The 20,780-nt window shown below is 54.2% G+C and overlaps 1 protein-coding gene across 5 annotated transcripts; it reads left to right on the forward strand.

The window, feature by feature from the left end:
- PRPF40B (pre-mRNA processing factor 40 homolog B) lies at positions 1 to 20,491 on the forward strand. 5 transcript variants are annotated; one of them, XM_032348120.1, is made up of 26 exons: positions 9 to 84; positions 6,138 to 6,218; positions 6,975 to 7,118; positions 7,437 to 7,502; positions 8,177 to 8,204; positions 8,435 to 8,460; positions 8,598 to 8,708; positions 8,995 to 9,115; positions 9,200 to 9,224; positions 9,448 to 9,651; positions 9,878 to 10,007; positions 10,090 to 10,154; positions 10,675 to 10,839; positions 10,941 to 11,049; positions 11,431 to 11,581; positions 12,316 to 12,449; positions 13,089 to 13,203; positions 13,347 to 13,438; positions 17,756 to 17,872; positions 18,110 to 18,247; positions 18,456 to 18,551; positions 18,789 to 18,875; positions 19,105 to 19,282; positions 19,523 to 19,584; positions 19,698 to 19,841; positions 19,942 to 20,491. In XM_032348120.1, the coding sequence occupies exons 1-26, from the start codon at positions 82 to 84 to the stop codon at positions 20,032 to 20,034; spliced, it is 2,685 nt and encodes an 894-aa protein (XP_032204011.1). In that variant the 5' UTR covers positions 9 to 81; the 3' UTR covers positions 20,035 to 20,491. The 5 variants fall into 5 exon arrangements, with proteins under 5 accessions (XP_032204014.1, XP_032204011.1, XP_032204012.1 ...); XM_032348121.1 differs by having other exon boundaries at positions 8,995 to 9,067; XM_032348122.1 differs by lacking the exon at positions 9 to 84 and adding an exon at positions 1,097 to 1,167.
- Positions 20,492 to 20,780: the final 289 nt, after the last annotated feature.

Here is a 20,780-nt window from a genome sequence, read left to right on the forward strand (position 1 = left end):
TTCCCGGTTGCGGCTCGACCAATCAGAGCGTCTTTTACTGGCGGGTGGGCCGAGCCGGCCCAGCTGCTCGGAGGCTCTGGCATGGTAACGTCCCCGCGCGGGGGTGGAGGGGGCCCGGGGCGGTCCCACAGCGCCCCCGGCGGCCCGGGCCGGGGCCGGGGGGCCGGGGAGGCCGCCGGGGGTACCCGGGACCCCGGGGGAGGGCGAGGGGCACGAGGGGTTGGGAAAGGGAGCCCGGGAGGGGGAGGGGAGCGGGGATTTGGGGGAGAAGGGGCGGGGAGGCCATGATGGAGGATGGCGGGGGTGGGGGAGAGGGGGGTTGAGGGGAGCGAGAGTTGCGGGACTGGTTGAGGAGGAGGAAGGGAAGAAGATAAGGGTGGGTTTGTGAAGAAAGGTCAGGAAAGGAGAGGGGGCGGGAATGTGGGAACTGAGGGACAAGAGGAGAGCTGGGGGGCCAGTTTCCCCTTGTTGGGTATTTGGCGTGCAACACGCCCCTCCTCAGACCCAGTGCTTGTTTCCTTTGGAAGCCCTGGACGCCCCATAAAATCACTTGGAGACCCCCCTCCTTCGTTTTCCCCTCATTGTGTCGTGAGGTGAAGAGAGGGCATTGTCTCCTGAGGAAAGAGAGGCTAAGGTCCCCATCTAGTCCCGGATAGCCCAAGAAATGAAAAAACAGAGGACCCTTGATCCCAACCCTGGCTCTGCCATCAACAAACTGTGTTAACAACTCTGTGTGACCTTGGGCAAGTCACTACCTTTCTTTGGGCCTCAGATACCCCATCGATTTAAAAAAAAACAAACAAACAAGGAATGCATGAGAATGATACCACACGTCCTTTCCAGCTTCGAAATGGGGTGGTTCCTCAGGAGAGAGTTCAGGAGAATGGGTTCTAGGATGTGGGAAAGCAAGAGAAAGCAGGCTGAGGATGGAGGCGAGGCCTTCAGCTGGGGCTGCAGAAAATCCCCAGGGATGTGGGGGATGGTAGGCACAAAGCCTGCAGGGCTGGAGCAGGCTAGCCAGCGCCTCTGGCATCCTATCGGAGGGATGGAAGAGCTCTGGAAGTGGCGGAGGAGGTAGAGACCTAACCCAAGAAAATGAAGACCAGAATGAGGTCTTCATTCTGAGGAGATGGCAGGACAGAGAGAAGCAATGGAAGCTCTTTTCTAGTAAGACAGCCAATATCTTTGGGGAGAGGGAGGAATATACTAAGGCTGATGTAGAGGATTGGGGATTAGGACGGTCTTGAAAACGGAGGGCCTGGCACCGTTTGGGGCAGCTGAAGCAGGGCAGCAAGTAAGGGTTGACTGCAGGGGAATTAGCTGGTCTCTTGGCCTCCATGCTGTTTTTCTTTTTGATAACAGGTACCCTTTCTGAGAGGTACCTTCTCTCACGGTTCTGAGAAGTGTGCCTTCCAGCTTTCATTGTCCCAACACAAATCCCTTTAGGGAATGAGTCATACCAGACCATCCTTGGGATCACCTGGAGGATTTCAGGATAGTGTGTGGGTTAGGGTGAAAATAAAACAGGAGAATCAGTTTGTGAGAAATAGCTGTGGCACCATCACCCTAGCTGGGAGACAGCTTTGTGGAGTAGTTGAAAGCATTGGGGTCAGGCTGCGTGGATTCCAAACCTGCCTCTGCCGTTTAATCCTTTGGAACCTTGCTCAAATTAATCTCTCTGAACCTCACTTTATTTATAAAATGGGGACAATAATAACCTTTTAGATGGTTACAAGGATTAAATGAGTGGCATGATATCTGGCCCATAATTAGCACTCAATAAATATTAGTTGTTAACTATTCCCTCTTTCCTTGCTCTTTCTTCCGTCTCTCCATTCTTGTTCTTTTCCCCTTTTATTCTTTCTTCTGAGTCTTTAGTTCTGAGCTGCAGCTTAGATGTAAAGGCTCAGAAGAATTGATTGCACCTTTGGTGGTGGTGGGGGGGGGTGTTGTGTCCTTCCACTGGTACAGGTGAGCTCATGATGATAAGATGATCAGTGGTTTCTTCATCTCTCTCCAGCCCACAGATGTGTTTTTGTTCCAGGGAAGACATAGATCTGCTCTTTCAGCCCATTTCCTGTATCCCTCTGTCACACAAGTTCAGTCTCGCCCCAAAGTGTAATGAGACCCGCACTTGTCCAGGCACTGCAGCAAGTGAGAGAGGGGCAGGGGTGTTTTAGGAAGAAAAGTATACACATTGCACAGGGGAAGCTCAGGGAAGGGAGGGCCGCGGAAGTCCCATGGTAGTTTATGTTCATTCCTTTGCTCTGTCCTCTGCGGAAACTGTCCAAAAGAGTCCAGCATCTGGATCCTGGCCAGGGGTCTCCATTCCAAGTTAAAGATGGACAGTGCTCGCTTCAGCAGCACATACACCAAGTTATAGATGTCCTATACAGTGAGTTTTTCACTATTTAGGTTTTCCCGTGCCAGTATTTGATTCCACTTTTCTTTCCCCAGCTATACAGACAGCCTCTGGCGAGCTGTCCATCTCATTACAGGCCACCTTTACCCAGAGAATTTTATACAACTGTACGTGGGTACATGGGTGCACCTGCACACGTTTGCCTGTTCTGGGATATTCCAGGATGCAAAAATCGAGTAAGGTTAAGGATGAGTCTGCATTCTATCACAGCACTTTGTATGCAGGGTCCTGACTAGACACTCAAGAGGAGGCTTAAAAGGAGAAAACATAATCCCCCAATATGGAGAAATCTCCTCCCACGTAGGGAGAGAGGCGGACCTGTGGGAAACACCCAGCAAACATCCACAGAGTAGCATGTCATCAGTGCCTAGTAGTGCTGCCTTTATCCCGAGGGGACACGAGGTAGGAGTATGTGTATGTGTGGAGGATAATCATAAAGGTAATCTGAAGGGGGTGAATACTGGATCATCTTGAGCAAAGTGAGAGACAGTAGAGTAAGAGGAACATAGGGTGTAATCTAACAATGGCTGTGCAGAGAGGAGGAGGGAAGCCACTGAATCAGGCTGAGCCAAGAGTAGACAGGTCTGTTGAAAGGCAATGTTAGGTGAGATTCTGTAGGGTGAGCGATAGGGAGCCACCACTAATTCTCAAGGAAGAGTTTGGATCCTTGCTGATTTTACCACATGGGAAGCAGGGAATATACGGAGTGAAAAAAACAGACCGCTTCCTTGTGGCAAGGACAGTGCTGAGGGTGACTGAAGAGGAGAATGGACCCAGTCCTGGCTCTGTCCCTGACCACGGTGGAGCCTGGGACTGATAATTTCCCTTAGTTTTCTCATCTGAAAAAGGAAACTCCCTTGGGTGGTCACCAGAGTCCCCTCCATCTCTGACATTCTATGTTCTCCAAATAACTCCTAGGCCTTACCAGTGGCTGTGTTTTGTGGGACCTGCCAAGACCATCAAGTCAGTAAAACACCTTCTATGTTCCAGTCTGGGGCAGTGAGGAAAATACAGTGGGGCTAGGAGATCAGGGTGAGCCAAAACAGGCCAAGTCCCTGCCCCTTTAAATGTAAGATCTGGTGGAGGCAGCAATTTCATTGACCCTAAGACTCACGTTTTAACATTTCTTGTCAAGACCTCTTAAAATCGTTGCAGTATCATAATTTAAGTGGTGGCATTTGTTTTTTATTAGTGGCCACATAAAATAATGGGACAGTCAGCACCGTGGGAGTAACTGTAAACTTCCAGTGGGTAATTGCTAAAGGGAAGGGTGCGTGGTACACGAGCCTATAAAAGAGGGCTCTGACTTAAGCCTATACCACTGGTCTGGGAGGAAGCCTTTCCTGAGGAGGTAATGGCTGGTAGATGTGAGACCTGTAGGCTAGGTGTATAGGGTCGGCAGGAAATTGTGGCAGGCAGAGATGAAGGCCGGAGGTGGGAGAACTGGGAGATGGTGAGTGTGGCCAGAGCACACACTCAGGAACTCAACATGGATGAAGCTGGCAAGGCAGTTGAGAAGCAGACCTCCCACAGCCTTCCAGGCCTTGGGGAGGAGTTTTGGTCTCTACCGTAAGGACAGTGGGAGCCATTGAAGAATTTTAAGCAGGGAGTAACATGATCTGAGGTGCATTTTGATGAGCTTGTAGTGGATGTGGGGAGACTACGACAGAAGGTCAAATGAAAACGAGAGAGGGGTGGATGGATTCAAGAAATGTGTACAAGGTACAATTAGCAGGACTTAGTGACGTATTGACAAGAGGGAGGTGTGGAGAATGACTCACCAGTTTCTAACTTAGACAGCTGTATGGACTGTGGTGCCAGCCTCAGATGGGCAACTCTGGAACCTGGTAGGACCCAGAGAGATGGTTATGTAGCATCTGGGAGGTCAGAGAGGACCCTAAGGCAGCTTGAGGTGGGTAAGCATGGCACAGAGAATTGGATTTCCTCCCACACTGGTGAATTTCTGACTTCCCATGCTAAGGACAGTCTTGGCTGGGGCAGGTCTGAATACAGGGCTGGAGCAGTTGAACCCTGAGAAAGGTGATTCTGGGTGGAATAGTGTGGCTTACCCTTCTCTCCTTAGGACAAGATGGGTGGGAACAGAGGCAGGACGGATACTACGGGAGGTAGAGATTAGAAAGCATCTTTCAATGCCAAGCCTTCTCAGTGGAGGGGGTCACTGGGAAGGTAGGGAAGTTGGACATCAGTGGGGTGTCGTCTCAGCCAGCTACCACCTTTCCCTAGAACTCCTCCCTGATACCCTCTAACCATCAAGCGAAAGGAGGAAGGACAGGGCCTTTTAGCTGCATCTTGAAGCCTCAGTTTACTTAAAAAGTTTTTTTTTTGAATGGGTAATATAGTCACATGGATGCATATTCAAAAGTTACAGAATGACATATGTACAGCGAGAAGGTTCCTTTCCCACCTCCGTCTCCCTTCTACTGATTTCTTTCTTGTATGTCCTCTTTTCTCTCCAGTTTTCATACAAATGATCACACTTTGCTGCACTTTGCATTTTTTTCCACTTGTTAATGGATCTTAAAGATTGCTCTTATCAAGACCACGAATGGCTTCATTCTTTTTTAATGACTGCATAGTATTCCATTTTATGTTTGTGTATAATTTCATAGTTAGTGACGGGTATATAGGCTGATGCCAGTCTTCTGTTTTTACGAATAATGCTGGACTGGAAGCATTGTATATGCATCATTCTGACCATATCTGTGGGATGAATTTGGCTATATTTATAGATAAGGTGTTAGAATTGGGAGTGTTTGGTCCTTTCTTTGTCCCTTCTTGCATTCATTCAATATTTATTGAGTACCCATTATGTGCCAGACACTGGGGCAGGTACCAGGAGTCCAGCTTTCAACAAGTCCTACAAATCCCTGTCCTCATGGAATGTTACTACACATGTAAGGCGAAACATAATAATTACGAAACCGTATACACCAGGAAACTAAGAAGGGCATCAGATAGAGAATAAATTCAGTGGTCGGGAACGCTCTTGGGAGCACGTGGTATTTAAGGCAACAATGGCAGGATGGGATGAGGTGGCTAGTAGGCGTAGGGCAGGGAGACCAAGCTGTTCAAAGTCTCAGCCACAGGGAGAGGAGGTCGGGATCTGTAGGGGAAAGGGGTAGAGCTGCCGAGGAGCAGGTCATCGGGAGTGGGAGGTGTCAGAGTGAGCAAGAGAGTAAAGATGAGGCCAGTTGGGGGGTGGCCGCAGTGAAGAGAGTGGGAGGCTAGTGCTTAAGGTGTGGTGACTGTTTGGGCTTAGAGGGCTTTGGGGTTGACTCTAACAGTGAATTCAGGTAGGGGGACGGGAAAGGAGGTCACTTCCTCCCTGGCTATTTTGGGAATGAGAGACCTCTGTTTAAGGCTTGAAGGAGGCCCAGCCTTGCCCACAGATAGGAGAATGGATGCAAAGCCCTGGGAAAAGCCACACTGGGCCTATAGTCCAGCCGCCCTCATCTGTTCTGGGGCTCTGGTGCGATAAAGACCATGTGGAAGGGGACCGGCAGCCTGGCTCTTGGCTGGTAGAAGAGAGCAGACTTAGCCAGGGCTCGGAGCTGGGTGTGGGCAGGAAACCGGGCCAGGAGACCCTTCCTCTGAACTTTGTGCTCCTTTTTCATCCTCATCGCTCTGCTTCCCTTTTGCAAAAGCCCATCTCTTTGCCCATCCTGGGTCCTATGACTTTTCTCTCCCTCAACAGTCGGTTCCCGATTCTGGTCCCCGGCCCCCAGCAGCGCCTGCCCCCTTCCCACCGGGGCCCCCCATGATGCCACCACCCTTCGTAAGTTTTATGTCTTTCCCTGGGCTTGGCTTTTCCAGCCTGCACCCCGATTTCCCCAGTCCCTAGCACTGCTGCATTGCCAGCACGGTTTTGTGTCCTGCTTCCTCTGCCACCCTTGGAAAAGGGGTAGTGTTGCTTGGGCATGGGGGTGGGAGGAGCTGCTGTCAAGCTCCCTGTCCGTCAAGTTGACAGCTCCCCCTTTGTCTTTTTGTCCTTGGGACACACGGGCTGGGGTAAGAGAAGTGGAAGGGAAGAGACCCTCTTAGTGTAAGCGCATGGTGGGGCTGCCTTTCTCTTTCACTACTCCTTCTCTGTTCTTTCAACATGCCACTGAAGTCAGGCTGAGCAGCTGGTGGTCATTGAACTGGAGAGAAAGGGATGGGAGGCAGGGGACTGGGGGGTCTGGGGACCTGGAATCCTGCCTCTGAGAGGCCTCTTTGGGGAGAGTTGCTCAAGGGATGGAGCCTTCCAGCCGCGGTCTGGTGGCAGTTAGACGTTTCCCCTCTCCCTTCCCTACCTCTGAAGAAGCTGTGGTGCTTGCCTCTTAGACCCAGAAGACCACCCCCAATTTTCAGTCTTTTTCAGTGGTGGGGAGCAGGCAGTTTCATGCTTTGCTCTTCTTAAGCTAAAGCCTTGGAATTGCCTCAGAGCCAGGCGGTGCGGGGAGTTGAGAAGGCGGGAGACAGGTGGATATTCCCTGACCGGTCCAAGGCGGGGTCTTCTCTACTCAGTGTCCCTTCCTTTCCTCACTTCCAGATGCCCCCTCCAGGAATTCCCCCACCCTTTCCTCCGATGGGACTACCCCCCATGAGTCAGAGACCACCAGCCATCCCCCCAATGCCGCCTGGCATCATGCCCCCAATACTTCCACCAATGGGGGCGCCACCACCACTCACGCAGGTAATCCTCCCTCCTGCCCCAGAAGTGCCTCAGAAGACCCCGTGAGTCCGGCTAGGGGTGGAGGGGAGAAGGGGCATCTGGACTTCAGGAAGTAGGGAGAGAAGGGAGGGAGCTTTGGCCAGGCCCATGTGGATTTGTCCACTGCGTGACGGGAGGAAACTCTGTGGTGGGGCTGAGAGCCTAGAACCTAGAGATTGTCTAAGGCGGAGCAGGGGACCATGCGAAGGTCATGGCCCCAAAGGGTATCTCTCGGGAACCTGCCTTGTCTCTGCCTGCCCTGACCTCGGTAGTTGTTTTTTATCTTCTTTGTGTCCCCAGATACCAGGAATGGTACCTCCCATGATGCCAGGAATGCTGATGCCAGCGGTGCCTGTCACTGCAGCGGTAAGCACGAGGGGGGCTGGCAGGAAGCAGGCCCCGCAGCCCTGCGGGTCTGACTCGGAGGACAGGGATGCAGCCTCCATCCTTTCCCTCTTCTCTTTGGTTCCGTCCCGGTCCCAGCGGCACTCCCCACACTCAGGTCCTCCTCTCTGGCCACATACTCTGCTCTTGTAGTTTTTCACTCACCCCCAAAGACATGTTACTCTTTTGTCCTTGCTGGGCCCGGCTCCCTGAAGGAACACATTCATGGCTGACACTGCTTGCCCTCACAGAGCTGGCACTGCGGACACTTGAATACAGTCCCCCCTCACACCTTTTCTGTCTCTGGTGGAAGCGGCAGCACCTGGGGATCTCACCAAACCTTCTGGTGCCATTGCTCATTGTAGTAGAGTCTGGGTAGGATGTAGTGGTTGGCATCTGCTGTGGAAGAGGGGCCTCGGAGGTGGACGCAACAGAATGCTCTCACTTGAGGAAAACCAAGAACAGCTGCTGTGCGATTCCCCTTAGGATCCTACAGCCACGGCCCCAGAGGGTGGGGGATGCCTGTTAGGGGGCAGAGGTCCCTGGGAGCAGGACACACGGATCCTGGCCTGGCCTGCTTCTTCATCCCCCATGGCCTGGGTCCTGGGGGCCGCTGGGCTTGGCCCCAACCCTTCCCCCTCCTCTTTCTTCGGCAGACGGCTCCGGGTGCGGACACAGCCAGCTGTGAGTCTTCTGGGGGTCTGCTCCCCCCAGGCTCGGAGGTTGGGGGGTACAGGGGAGAGGGGACCGTGGACTAGAGCCCACCCTGGATCATGCCTGTTGGGATGCCAGGGAGCCTGGGATGTTGATGGGACCAGGGGATATTTATTGGGGATGGAGTAGGGGAGGAATAGGTGGGATAAAATGGGGGTTGGGGCAAGGATTTAACATTTCCCTTGACTTTTTTTTTCTAGCTGCTGTGGCTGGGACAGGCCCTCCGGTGAGTTCTTCCAGCTCAGGGGTCTCTGGGTAGAAAAGCTGAAAGTTGGGGAAGCTGATGGTTAAATCTTTGGGGTAAGGAGACGAAGCTCTGGGGACGGGGCCTTGACCACCATTCTGTGCCCCCTCCCCTCCCAGAGGGCCCTGTGGAGTGAGCATGTGGCTCCTGATGGACGCGTCTACTACTACAATGCTGACGACAAGCAGTCTGTGTGGGAGAAGCCCAGCGCTCTCAAGTCCAAGGCAGAGGTCCTGAACAGGGCTGTTCGGCCCTTCCTTTCAGCTTCCCTGGCCCTTCCAAGTCCTTGGCCTCCCCTGAGTCTTTAATTATACACATGATTCCTCTGATCCCAAGATCCTTGACCATTGCCCCAGGCTCCCTAGGATCTCAGGAAGTATGTCTTCCCCCATGTTGAGCCAGGCTAGGTGATAGCTAAAAACTCCCTGCTCACAGGATCCTCTTTGCTCCCCCGACTGTGCCTCTACTAGGGGGCATGCCCAGCCCACTGATGTCCTCTGACCCATCCTCTTGCAGTTGCTGCTGTCCCAGTGCCCCTGGAAAGAGTACAAGTCAGACACAGGCAAACCTTACTACTATAACAACCAGAGTAAGGAGTCTCGCTGGACCCGGCCCAAGGACCTGGATGACCTGGAGGGTGAGGATTGGGTAGGGCCCGGGCTACGCTTCTGGGGGGTGGCCCTTGCCACCCTGTGACCATGTTATTTTTTTCCCATTGCAGCTCTAGTCAAACAAGAGGCTGCAGGGTGAGTGACTTGCCCAGCTATCTCCCTATATGTGGGGCCAGCAGAGGGGTGGGAGTGGACCCTTTGTCTGTGGTCCCCACTCCGTGGAAGAGCCAGCTCTCAGTCTGTACGTGGAGTGGCCTGCTCTGGCCCCCGTCCTTCACAGGACAGACAGACCAGCTGGTCCCTGACTGTCCCACTATCTGCTCCGCTCCTGGACACTGCTCTTCCGGTCCGCCTACAGGAAACAGCCACAGCAGCCCCAGATCTTGCAGCCGCAGCCACCTCAGCCCCAGCCTGAGCCCCCACCTGGGCCACCTGGTCCCACCCCTGTGCCCCTGGGCCTTCTAGAGCCTGAGCCAGGTGGGAGTGAAGATTGTGATATGTCAGAGGCCGCCCAGCCTGTGGAGCAGGGTTTTCTGCAGCAGCCGGAGGAGGGCCCCAGCAGGTGAGGGCTGCCCCTCTGAGACATTCCAGATGCTGGCTTCGGGCTCCCTGCCTAGTTCAACCCTTGACTTCTGCCAGGCCTCTTGGGAAGGGTGTGAAGATCTGGGCATAGCCTCTGGAGGGCAGAAGGGGGCTGCTCTGGGGAGCCAGGCTGTACTCTGACCACATAGGCACTGAAAGCTGGGGGACCTGGGAGATGCTGTGGCTGAGTCCCCTTTGCCCCCCAGTGCTGCTGGACAGCATCAGCCGCCACAGCAGGAGGAAGAGGAATCAAAGCCAGAACCAGAGAGGTCTGGCCTCAGTTGGAGCAACCGGGAGAAGGCAAAGCAGGCCTTCAAGGAGCTGCTGAGGGACAAGGTGCGGGGGTGGGGCTCCCAGGGTAGGCCTGGAGGGGGCTGGAGGTGGGCAGGCCCCGTGACCCCTGCCTGCTCCATTCTAGGCTGTCCCCTCCAATGCCTCGTGGGAACAGGCCATGAAGATGGTGGTCACCGACCCCCGTTACAGGTAGGCCTGGGCAGAGGGAGCCAGGCCCTCCAGACTGTGTGTGAGCAGCTGGGCCAGGGCCTCCCTGAGAAGCCCCAGCTCAACACTCTGACCCCAAGGGGGCCCGAGTCAGGAGAGTGGTAGAAGGGCAAGGGCACAAGGAAAAGAAGCTGGAGGGCCTCCGGGAGGAGGAGGGGAAAGGTATATGATATGAGACATTCAATAAATGCTTGTTGAATTGAATTGATTCGAATTGAATTAATTGGGGTAAGGGGGCTGGATAGGGCGGAGGCCTGAATGCACCTTGAGAACCAACCTCAGAGCAAAAGGGCTCGGTGTTAGTGTCTCGGAGCCCCGTCTTCCCCTCACTGCCTCCCATCCTTCCCCTCATCCCAGAGACCCGTCTTGCCTCCCTGCAGCCTGCTGTTCCCATGCATGGACCCCTCACTCAGTTCTGTGTGCCGTGACCCTGCTTGGTGGGCTGTGCAGGGTGACTCCTCTATTCCCCCCCTGCCCCCAACTCCCACCCTCTTCACCCCAGTGCCTTGCCCAAACTGAGTGAGAAAAAGCAGGCATTCAATGCCTACAAGGCGCAGCGGGAGAAGGAGGAGAAGGAAGAGGCCCGGCTAAGGGCCAAGGAGGCCAAGCAGACCTTGCAGCATTTCCTGGAGCAGCACGAACGCATGACCTCTACCACCCGCTACCGGTCAGGGGGCCGGGCTGGGGTGGGGTCTGGGAACCCTGAGAACATACGGGCCCAGAGTCTCTGTCCCTTGCCTGCCTACCCATGACCCATATGCTCCACAGGCGGGCAGAACAGACCTTTGGGGAGCTGGAGGTGTGGGCTGTGGTCCCTGAGAGGGATCGAAAAGAGGTTTATGATGATGTCCTCTTCTTCCTGGCCAAGAAGGAGAAGGTAACAGTCACTGGCTAAATCCGTCAGTCTGTCCTCAGGCTTTTTGTGTCTTTGTGTCCTTGTGGAGCCTGGTCATTCATTTCTCAGCTGCCCCAGGGTCTCAGCTCCTTCCTTGGAAGCTAATGTGGCACTTGCACACCCCCTGCTTCTGCTCGGGGCTCAGGGCCTACAACCTCGGTGTGGGAGGGCAGGAGGGCATCTGCGAGGGGTTGGTCTGTAACCCGTGCTCCTTCCCCTTTCTGGGGACGGGAAAGTCTTTAGTCTGGCCCTCCTAGGGTTCCCTAGCTGCCTGCTTTTCCCCAAATGCTCCTCTGCCCAGGCCCACCTGAGTAGCTCCAACCTGCCCTACCTCACCCTGACCCTGACCCTGTGGCTCCCCAGGAACAGGCCAAGCAGCTCCGGCGCCGCAACATCCAGGCCCTGAAGAGCATCCTGGATGGGATGAGTAGTGTCAACTTCCAAACTACATGGTCCCAGGCCCAGCAGTACCTCATGGATAACCCCAGCTTTGCTCAGGACCACCAGCTGCAGAGTAAGCCTGGGTCTCCACTCCCGCCCATTCCTTCCCTTTTCCTCACTGACCTGGGAGCCCAGGGCCTGCCTTCTACTGCTCCCCTGCACTTACTGCCCTTGTGGACGTCCGGGGTCCTCTGCATTCACTCTGTCCCTGTATCTCTTCAGAGTCTAGAGATGCTGGAATACTGGGACACCCTTCCCCTCCCTCTGGGGTCCACTGTTGACCTGGACATTGTGTATCCTTGGAGGAAGAACTCTAGGATAGGCAACAGAGGACCAGGAGAGGATAATTTTTCCAACTCCTGTGAATATGGTCTTAAATTGTCTTGATGCCAGGGGTCTCCACTGGTCATGTGTTGTCATGATGAGCTCTTGTTGGCCTGCAGTCATTGGCAATGTCAGAAATTGACCTGAACTTTCATCATTCCCAGTTCCTTTCATTCCCAGTTCCGTAAAACATAAAACATTAGATCCCGAGATTGCTGGTTTCATACAATTCTTTCCAGTAACTGAATTCACAAGAGCTGAATACTTGCTAGTTTTGTTCTCCTGTATTAATGAACCGTCCTCCAGAACCACCATTCCAGTCTCCTCTCCCACAGAGGCTTCTGCTCCCTTGCCCCACCACCCGGGGTGACCCCGGCACCTACTGAGGCAGCACCCTCAAACACGGGGTAGGGGTGTGGGTGCTGGGGTCAGTGAGGGTGCCCCACTCCTGCAGCACCTGCTGAGCCTCCTTTCTGTGCTTAGACATGGACAAGGAAGATGCACTGATCTGCTTTGAGGAGCACATCCGAGCGTTGGAGAGGGAGGAGGAGGAGGAGCGGGAGCGGGCCCGCCTTCGGGAGCGGCGTCAGCAGCGCAAGAACCGGGAGGCCTTCCAGGTATCTTATCTTTGCCACCTGCTGGTTAGGTGCTCATCTCCGGCGGGGCCCATAATCTCTTTGCTCGTGCCCTGCCTCCTCTTGGCTAGGCCTGTTGTTTCATCTCCGCCCGGTCCTGTGCCACCTCCACGAGGCTACTCTGCTTCTGCTGTGTCCCTTCAACTGGGGGCCATGCTCCTCTAGGGAGACTGGATGTATGCAACACCCAGAAACTGCCAGCAGAGAGCACCCTAAAGGCACAGCTTGGCAGCTCGGCCAAGTTCATTTCCGTTTGGTGGGGAGCCATACAGGCAGAGCTCGATTGTCCCTCAGCTTGGAGGTGGCAGCAGTAGGGGTTCCTTAACTCTAACACTTTGGGAAGCTGAGAGCAAACCTCAAGCAGGACATGCTGCAGACAAGTTCCTATTTCTCTGCCTCCCAGACCAGCTGCTTGTCATGTTTGAGTCTGTCCCTCTCTGTATTTACATTCCCTCTGTTTTCACTGCTCTCTGCCTCACCATCTGTAGCTTTTCATCTTTGCCTCCTTCGCCTGCATTTCCTCAGTTGGGATTGTCCCTCCCATCCCGTTTTCCTCCCTAGTCTCTGCCTCTGCCTCTCTGCGTGTTTCCCTCTCCCTGTAATTGGCCTCTCCCCACTCAGACCTTCCTGGACGAGCTGCACGAGACAGGGCAGCTGCACTCTATGTCCACCTGGATGGAGCTGTACCCAGCGGTCAGCACTGATGTCCGCTTTGCCAACATGCTGGGCCAGCCGGGTAAGGCAGCCAGGCTCCCCCTTCTCTGGCCTGGCTTCCTGCCCTGCCAGCCTCTCTGCACCCCCACTCCCTGTCCTGGACCCCTCCCCCAGGCCTTGGGAAGCTGCCGCCCGCCAGGCCCCCCCTCCCTCCCTCCCCCGCAGGCTCCACCCCTCTGGACTTGTTCAAGTTCTATGTGGAGGAGTTGAAGGCACGATTCCATGATGAGAAGAAGATCATTAAGGACATTCTTAAGGTGAGGGAGGCCCAGGGTTGTGGATGGATGCAGATTGGGTGCAGGGTGCCTCTCCGGACAGGACTCCCTGCTAAGTCCTGTTTTGCAGAAGCAGCGTAGCTCCATTCAGCAGAGGTCTGCCGTGATCCCTGACTGCACTGGGAACACACAAATAAGAAAGATGCGGTTTCCGTCCCTAAAGAGCTCATGGCCTAATAGGAAGATAAACATGAGACCTGTTATAGAGAGGGGCAAGTGCTATTAGAGACGAGAATCGACAGAATTGACACTTTGCACTATGCCTTTAAGAACGAGCAGGTGGAGGAGGCTGACAGTCCTGGGTATGGGGTATTACAGGATCAGAGGCAAGGGTGTGAGAAGGGCATGGCAGGTCTGAGCATTAAGGGGCACAGCTCCTCATAAACTGGTGGCCCACAGATATTCCTTTGGCCCGTACAGTGTCCTGGAAACATTTCAACTTTGTTGTTAACATTTTAAAATTAGGAGATTGTACAGAAAAATCAGGGTCTTTTAGTTCTCTTAAAATCATGGCTTATCTAGCACCACTGGGCTGGTTTTGCAAAGCATTCCAGGGCCTCAGACTGAGATGCCACTGCTTTTTAGAAGGGGCAAGCCATCCTTAAGCTCACGCTCCCGCCACCCATCTGATGTGGCAGTAAGCAGCTGCCCCTTACCGCTGAGCAGGCACCTTGCTTAGACTGTAGAGAGAGACCTCTTAGACTGGAGAGAGAGTTCTCAACGTCTATGTCCTTGAAAGGTGGAAAAGGGATTGCTGCACTAAGAGAGCCTTGTGTTTCAGAAGGAAAAAACAAAGAGAAAGCGTATTTCTTGGTGGAAGTGAAGAACGTGCAAAGGCCCTGGGGAGGCAATACGCCCAGCAGTTAGGAGCAGCACTGTGGAGACAGACTGCTTGGGACACAAGTCCAGCTTAACCACTTATTAGTTGTGTCACCTTCGGCAGACTATTTAACCTTTCTGAGCCTCAGTTTCCTCACCTGAAAAATGGAGGATTTTCCACCAACCTACACCTAATTACCAAGGGCAGTAACTTGGTACCTATGGCAAGAAGGGTCAAAAATAAAGCTAGGAATGGCCCACTGCACACAGAGCATTTCTTTGAAGTTCTGTATTTTGCTTTACAGATTCAGGTGTTGCATCTTCACACCCTTCACTTTTCTGTTTAATATAAACGTAATGTTTTAAAAGTTCTTACCATTAGGTTAGACGTGCCCTATTGTCCTGTGACTTCCTGTTTCTCTGAAAGAAAGAGCCTTAGATGTAAAATACCTTGAATACTAAAATAAGAAGTTTGGGTTTTATCTTGTAAGTAATGGGGAGCCAGGGAATGCTGTGGTCAGAGGATGTCTTGGAAGAACCATGGGGTAAGAGTATAGAGTAGCATCCCTCAGACTGAGTGCTTGTGTCCGTAGAGGTAGGTAGTTGGAGGACAGTTTTTGAAGCCTCAGGACACTGAAAAGTCACAGTAGCAAGTGATTCAAACAGATCTGGAACTTGAGCCTCCCCTGCTGTTAGGGGCCTTTGGTAGGAAAGTCAGAGCAGCACAGGACTCTGGAGGATAGGTTAGAGGTTCGGGAGGTGAGAAGGGAGGCCAGTCGGGAGGCAGTCTAGGTGGTGAACGAGCTTGGCAGAGGCAGCAGAGACAGCAGATGAGGGAGAGCTGTGCTCTAGCTGTGTTTTTCTGAGACCCCCATCCCCTCCCCTGAGTTTCCTCAGGGGAGCCTTGGGACAAGAAAGGGGGAGGCTAATGCTTCTTCGTCTGTTTTGTTTTGTTTTTTAAAAAGATTTTATTTATTTATTTGCCAGAGAGAGAGAGAGAGGACAAACAGAGGAAATGACAGGCAGAGGGAGAGAAAGAAGCAGGCTCCTGTTGAGCAGAGAGCCTGATGTGGGACTTGATCCCAGGACCCTGGGACCATGACCTGAGCTGAAGGCAGAGGCTTAACCCTCTGAGTCACCCAGGCGCCCTTCCTTCGGCTGTTTTTAAGGATAGCAGCTTTTCTTTTATATACTGAGGTTCTCTGTAAGATTTTTGTGGAAAAAAGATTTCTGCTGGTAAAAAAAAAAAAAAAAAGAGAGAACTTTAAAATCAGAAGGATGGAGTCACTCAGAAGTCAAGTGAATTGAAGTTGGCGGAGGTGGGACAATGGAACCATTACGGAGGATTTGGCAGGAACAGGGCTAGAGAGAGAATAGAAATTCCATTTAGGGAATTAGTCTCAAAAGTAACCTGGGGCAGGGAGGAATACAGCAAAGACCACATTTTAAATAGGACATTTGTGTAAAGTATAAATATCTAATCCCAGGAGAGCTGTATTTTATTGGATGCTTACATTTTAGCCACAGAGTGGCTGGTCCTGCCCACTGGCCTGCAGGAGTCTCATCCTTGCTGTGTCCTGTCTCTCCACATCTCCTGAGAAAGAAGCTTCTTTACATGGTTTCCCCACTGCTCCCGCTTTTGGGCTCCTGCTTACAGAAGGCCGATGAGCCCAGGAGCCCCTGTGGCCACCCGCTAGCTGGGCAGACTGTGAGGGCACCTCTCACCCCATAGGATAATGGCAAGAGCCTTGGACTTGGAACAGCTGGAAGCCAGAAGATCTGGGCCTGCGAGATCCATGGGAGTGGGGAGAGGGGTGGCTCACAGGGAATGAATTATTTTGGGGTCTGCTGAATTTGAAATTTCTGTGAAACATCCAGCCTATTATGGGTCTGAAAATCAGGAGGGAAGTGGGGCTGAGGTCGCTAGGGACAATGTAGATTGAAAAGACCAAGTGCTATTCTCAGGGGAGCAAGCACAAGCAAGAGAGGCAGTCAGAGGTCAGAGAGACAAGAGGGCGGTTGTTGAAGGGAGCAGCACACGTGCAAAGACCAGTCAAGTGAGGACTGAGAAGGGGCCCGTGGAAGTTGTCTCTGAGCACATGAGCACTTCGAGGAAAGTAGTGTCTATAAAGAGGGTGGAATGGAGTCAGGTAACTCCTGGCTTAGACCTCTGCAAGTCTTACCAAATTTGAGCCTCAGTTTCCTCATCTGTAGAATAGGAATAATTTACGCACATGGTTGTGGGAAGTGCTAATATTTGTAAAGTGCCGGGCTTATAGCAGGCTCACTAAATGTTGATTCGTTTTCCTTTGTGCTGCATTTAAAGATTTTGCACCAAAGGGAAAGCAGCACAAGTTGTTAGCTTGAAGAAGGTGAGAGCAAGGTGGACAGGCTGTTCCCAGTCAAGTGAGGTACGAGTTGGAGGGGAGTAGCCAGCAGAGAGGTGGGATGGACGCTTTCACTCTCCTGACAGAAACTGGGCTGTTTGAGAAGGGCTAGAGTGTGGGTTGAGGAAATGCTCTCGAAGACGACAAGAAGAGCACATTCCGCCACAGGTGGAGGGCCGGAGCAAGTTCATGCTGTGTGGAGGGAGGGGAAGGGAACCGGGCCGGTGCCTCCACTGGTGCAAACTCCAGATCGGCTTGGGCCCAGTGAGATACTGCTCCGAAGCCCCTGCTTTATTGAGGTGTTGGGAGGCATAGATGAGCAGCTCAGAGCCAGGCCCAAGGTGCTTCAAGAAGGGGAGGTATTTTTAAGTGTTCTGGAGTTGCACACCTGATGGCCTTGAATTCCCCAGAGGACTAAGGGATCTGCATGGGTGTAGTGCTTCAAACTATGGCTGTGGTGATAGGACCCAGGGTAGAGTTCTCAGTCACCCACCAATGAGCTTTGAGACCGCGGGCAAGTGTGCAAGTTTCTCTAAACCTTGGTTTCTCCTTCCATATAAAATTAGGAGGCCAGGACCTATGCTTATATTTCGATTCTGAGGATTAAAAGAAATAAGGTGTGTGAAGCACTCAGCACAGTATCGGGCAGCTAGTAAGCACCCAAGAACTAAGCCAAAGGATGGGACCAGCAGATGTTGACAGAATGCAAGGAAGTCACGGAGCAGCAGGAGGGCCTGAGTGGGGCCCAGCCTGAAGCCAAAGGAACAAAGAATTACTTGTGGGAAGCTCAGGCATCCGTCAGCAGATATGACACACACACATGCCCTCTGCCCTCCCCCCATGTGATCCAGTGCCCCCCTCTGCTCCCTGCGACATCCAGACCAAGGGTAGGCGTGGGAGGCTTAGGTGTCAGATGGTGAGGATATGGACAGCCTGGTTTCAGAAGTGCATCTGAGTCCTATGGGTTGCTTCTGGGGGCTGGGGGACTTCTCGAGCATCCCATCCTGTAGTCCAACCCTCTGCCTGCCCCGGAGGCCAGCTTCAGGCCTCGGGCCCATGGTGGCCCCTGCTTCACACACCACTGTGCCCACAGGACCGGGGCTTCTGCGTGGAGGTGAACACAGCCTTTGAGGACTTCGCCCACGTCATAAGCTTTGACAAGAGGGCTGCTGCGCTGGACGCGGGCAACATCAAGCTGACCTTCAATAGTGTGAGGGCCTGGGCGGGGCGGGGCTGCAGCCAGGGCTCTGGTCTCCAACTTATCCCCTTGTCTTGTTCTGTCCCTTTTCACTGCCCCTGTGTGACTGTACCCATCCCCCCTGCTCTGTTCAGTGAGTGGCGGCAGGAGCCCCCAGACCCCACCTTCCCATGTCCTGCAGTGTGCCTGAGTGGGGCCTGGCCACCCCCTCTCCTGGGTGACCCTGCTCTGCCTCCTTCCCGTCCTCAGCTGCTGGAGAAGGCAGAGGCGCGGGAGAGAGAGCGGGAGAAGGAGGAGGCGCGAAGAATGCGGCGCAGGGAAGCTGCCTTCCGAAGCATGCTGAGACAGGCCGTGCCTGCCCTGGAGCTGGGCACAGCCTGGGAAGAGGTCAGGGCTGCAGCCTGGCACCAGACACTACCCCCTCGGTCCTGAGGGCAGCGGTGCTTCTCTACCACTGGGGGCCCGCCCCAGTCATAGCACAGCTCGCGGCCAGCTTCGGCCCCCTTCCTTCCTCTGCCCCAGCCCTGCCCTGTGCTCCTGGCGGTGTCCGTGCCTGCCCGGGGCTGGTCTCATCAGCAGTGCTCTCCCGTTCAAGGTCCGTGAGCGCTTTGTGTGCGACTCAGCCTTTGAGCAGATCACCCTGGAGTCGGAGCGGATCCGGCTCTTCCGCGAGTACCTGCAGGTACTGGAGGTGAGACAGAGCTTCTGACTATGTGTCTGTGCCAGGCTCATGAGCAGCCTGTCCAGCTCAGCAGAGACCCCAGTGGCCTCCTACCCCCAGGGGCTGTCCTTGCCCTGAGGTCTGACGTTGGCCTGGAGAGAGGCCTAAGGCCCTCATTTGAGGCAAAACCAGATTTTTGGGTGCAGGGTGCATCCTGTGGTGAATGAACCCTGGGACCTTCCTCACCCCTCCCTTTGCCTCTACCAGACTGAATGCCAGCATCTCCACACCAAAGGCCGAAAACACGGCAGAAAGGGCAAGAAGCACCATCGGAAGCGTTCCCACTCGCCCTCAGTGAGTTGGTGGGCAAAAGGGATGCCGGGCTGGTGGTGGGGGGAGGCTGGATTGTCTTGGGGAAATAGGAACCATGTTGCTTGTTTTTTCCCTATACCGCTTCTCCTCGGAGTGAGATTTGAAAATTCCTTTGGCCCTGGATCCTCCTCTCTGTCCCCAGTTCCCAGACTTGAGGGCTTCTGGAGGCCAGAGAACCTGTACGCTGACATGTCTGTGCTGATCTGCCCAGGGCTCGGAGTCAGAAGAGGAGGAGCTGCCCCCGCCATCTCTCCGACCCCCAAAGCGGAGAAGGCGGAACCCCTCGGAGTCAGGCTCTGAGCCCTCTTCCTCACTTGATTCGGTTGAAAGTGGGGGTGCTGCCCTTGGAGGACGGGGCTCCCCATCTTCTCGCCTTCTCCTTGGATCAGGTGAGCCATTGGGAGTTGGAGTGGTTGACTCAGTTGAGAGGAGACAGCACCCTGAGGGTGGAGGGGATGAGGAGGTCTGTACCTATCGGAGTGGGAAGAACTTCCCTGCCCTGCCCTTGCAGAAACTGGGAGAAGGAAGGAAAACAGTACCAACAGAGACTTCCCCATCTAGCTCCCTGTCTAAAGAATGAGCCCCTCCCACCTCCACCATGGGACTTACTAAGTATTTTCTATCTCCAGATCATGGCCTTCGGAAAGCCAAGAAACCAAAAAAGAAAACTAAGAAGAGAAGACACAAGTCGGTGCGTAGAGAAGGGACTGCTACTCAGGGCCCTGCTATGCTGAGGGAGCTCTTCAACCGCCTCCCGGGCTATCCTTCACAGGAACTGAGCAGGCGGGCTCTGGGCTCTTACAGAACAGTCCTGAGAGCGAGACAGACCCTGAGGAGAAAGCTGGCAAGGAGAGTGATGAGAAAGAACCAGAACAGGACAAGGACAGGGAGCTGCGGCGGGCGGAACTCCCTAACCGCTCCCCAGGTTTTGGAATCAAGAAGGAGAAGGTGAGAGGCAGGCACCTGGCCCCAGCCCAGTCCGTACCCTCCACAGGCCTCCGTGGCCCTCAGCGGAGGCTGTGGGTGAGCTGTGCCTTTGCTCCACCAGACGGGCTGGGACACGTCGGAAAGTGAGCTGAGCGAGGGTGAGCTGGAAAGGCGGCGGCGGACACTCCTGCAGCAGCTGGATGACCACCAGTGACCCGGCGAGCCACTCTGCCTCGGGTCTGTGTGAGGCCGTGGATCCTCGGTCACCCTCACTGTCTGCACTAGACTCCTTTCTTAGTCTGGTCTGTGTCCACTTTTCCTCAAGTAGCCCTGCCCCCAACGCGCCACGACTGGCACCTCCCCAGGTTGCTCGTGGTATTCCAGGGTCCTCCACTTCCCAGGCAACTAGCGCGGTCCTTGCCCTCAGCCCCAGACCAGAGATTGGGATGCCATGTGGAGCGGGTGGTGCCAGTAGAGAAAATGTGAGAAGGGGCCTCTAGGGAAGAATGACAGGTTGGTGACAGGCGGGGTCCTTAGCCTCTAGCATCAGTGCCTGCTCCTGCCTGCCTGGGCCCTTGGGCTCCACCACTCCTTCCTTCAGCCCCGGGACCCAGTGTATGTGTGTTTTGTTTTGTTTTGTTTTTGTTTTTTAAATAATATTTATAACATGGCCAGTGGCTCTTTTCTCTTCGCCGTATCCTGCTGGGGCATGCTGGAGACTGGGCAGGTGCACGCGTGGCCAGCAGAGAGCACTAGTGTCCCGTCGCAGGCCGGCCTCCTTTTGTGTGGTTGGAGCCCAACCAGCCTGGTTCCCCTTCCCCAGGCTCTTATGCTTACCTCCCCCAAGGAGACGGCAGGCTCCATGTGGCCTCCTCCTTTCTGTCCCTGTGGTTCAGGTCAGACTAAACGGCCACCCTAGGCACCCTGCCTCCACTCCCCCAACAAAGAGGAGACAAAGTC

The sequence above is a fragment of the Mustela erminea genome, chromosome 6 (genome assembly GCF_009829155.1).
Source record: "Mustela erminea isolate mMusErm1 chromosome 6, mMusErm1.Pri, whole genome shotgun sequence".
In the NCBI taxonomy this organism is placed as follows: domain Eukaryota; kingdom Metazoa; phylum Chordata; class Mammalia; order Carnivora; family Mustelidae; genus Mustela; species Mustela erminea.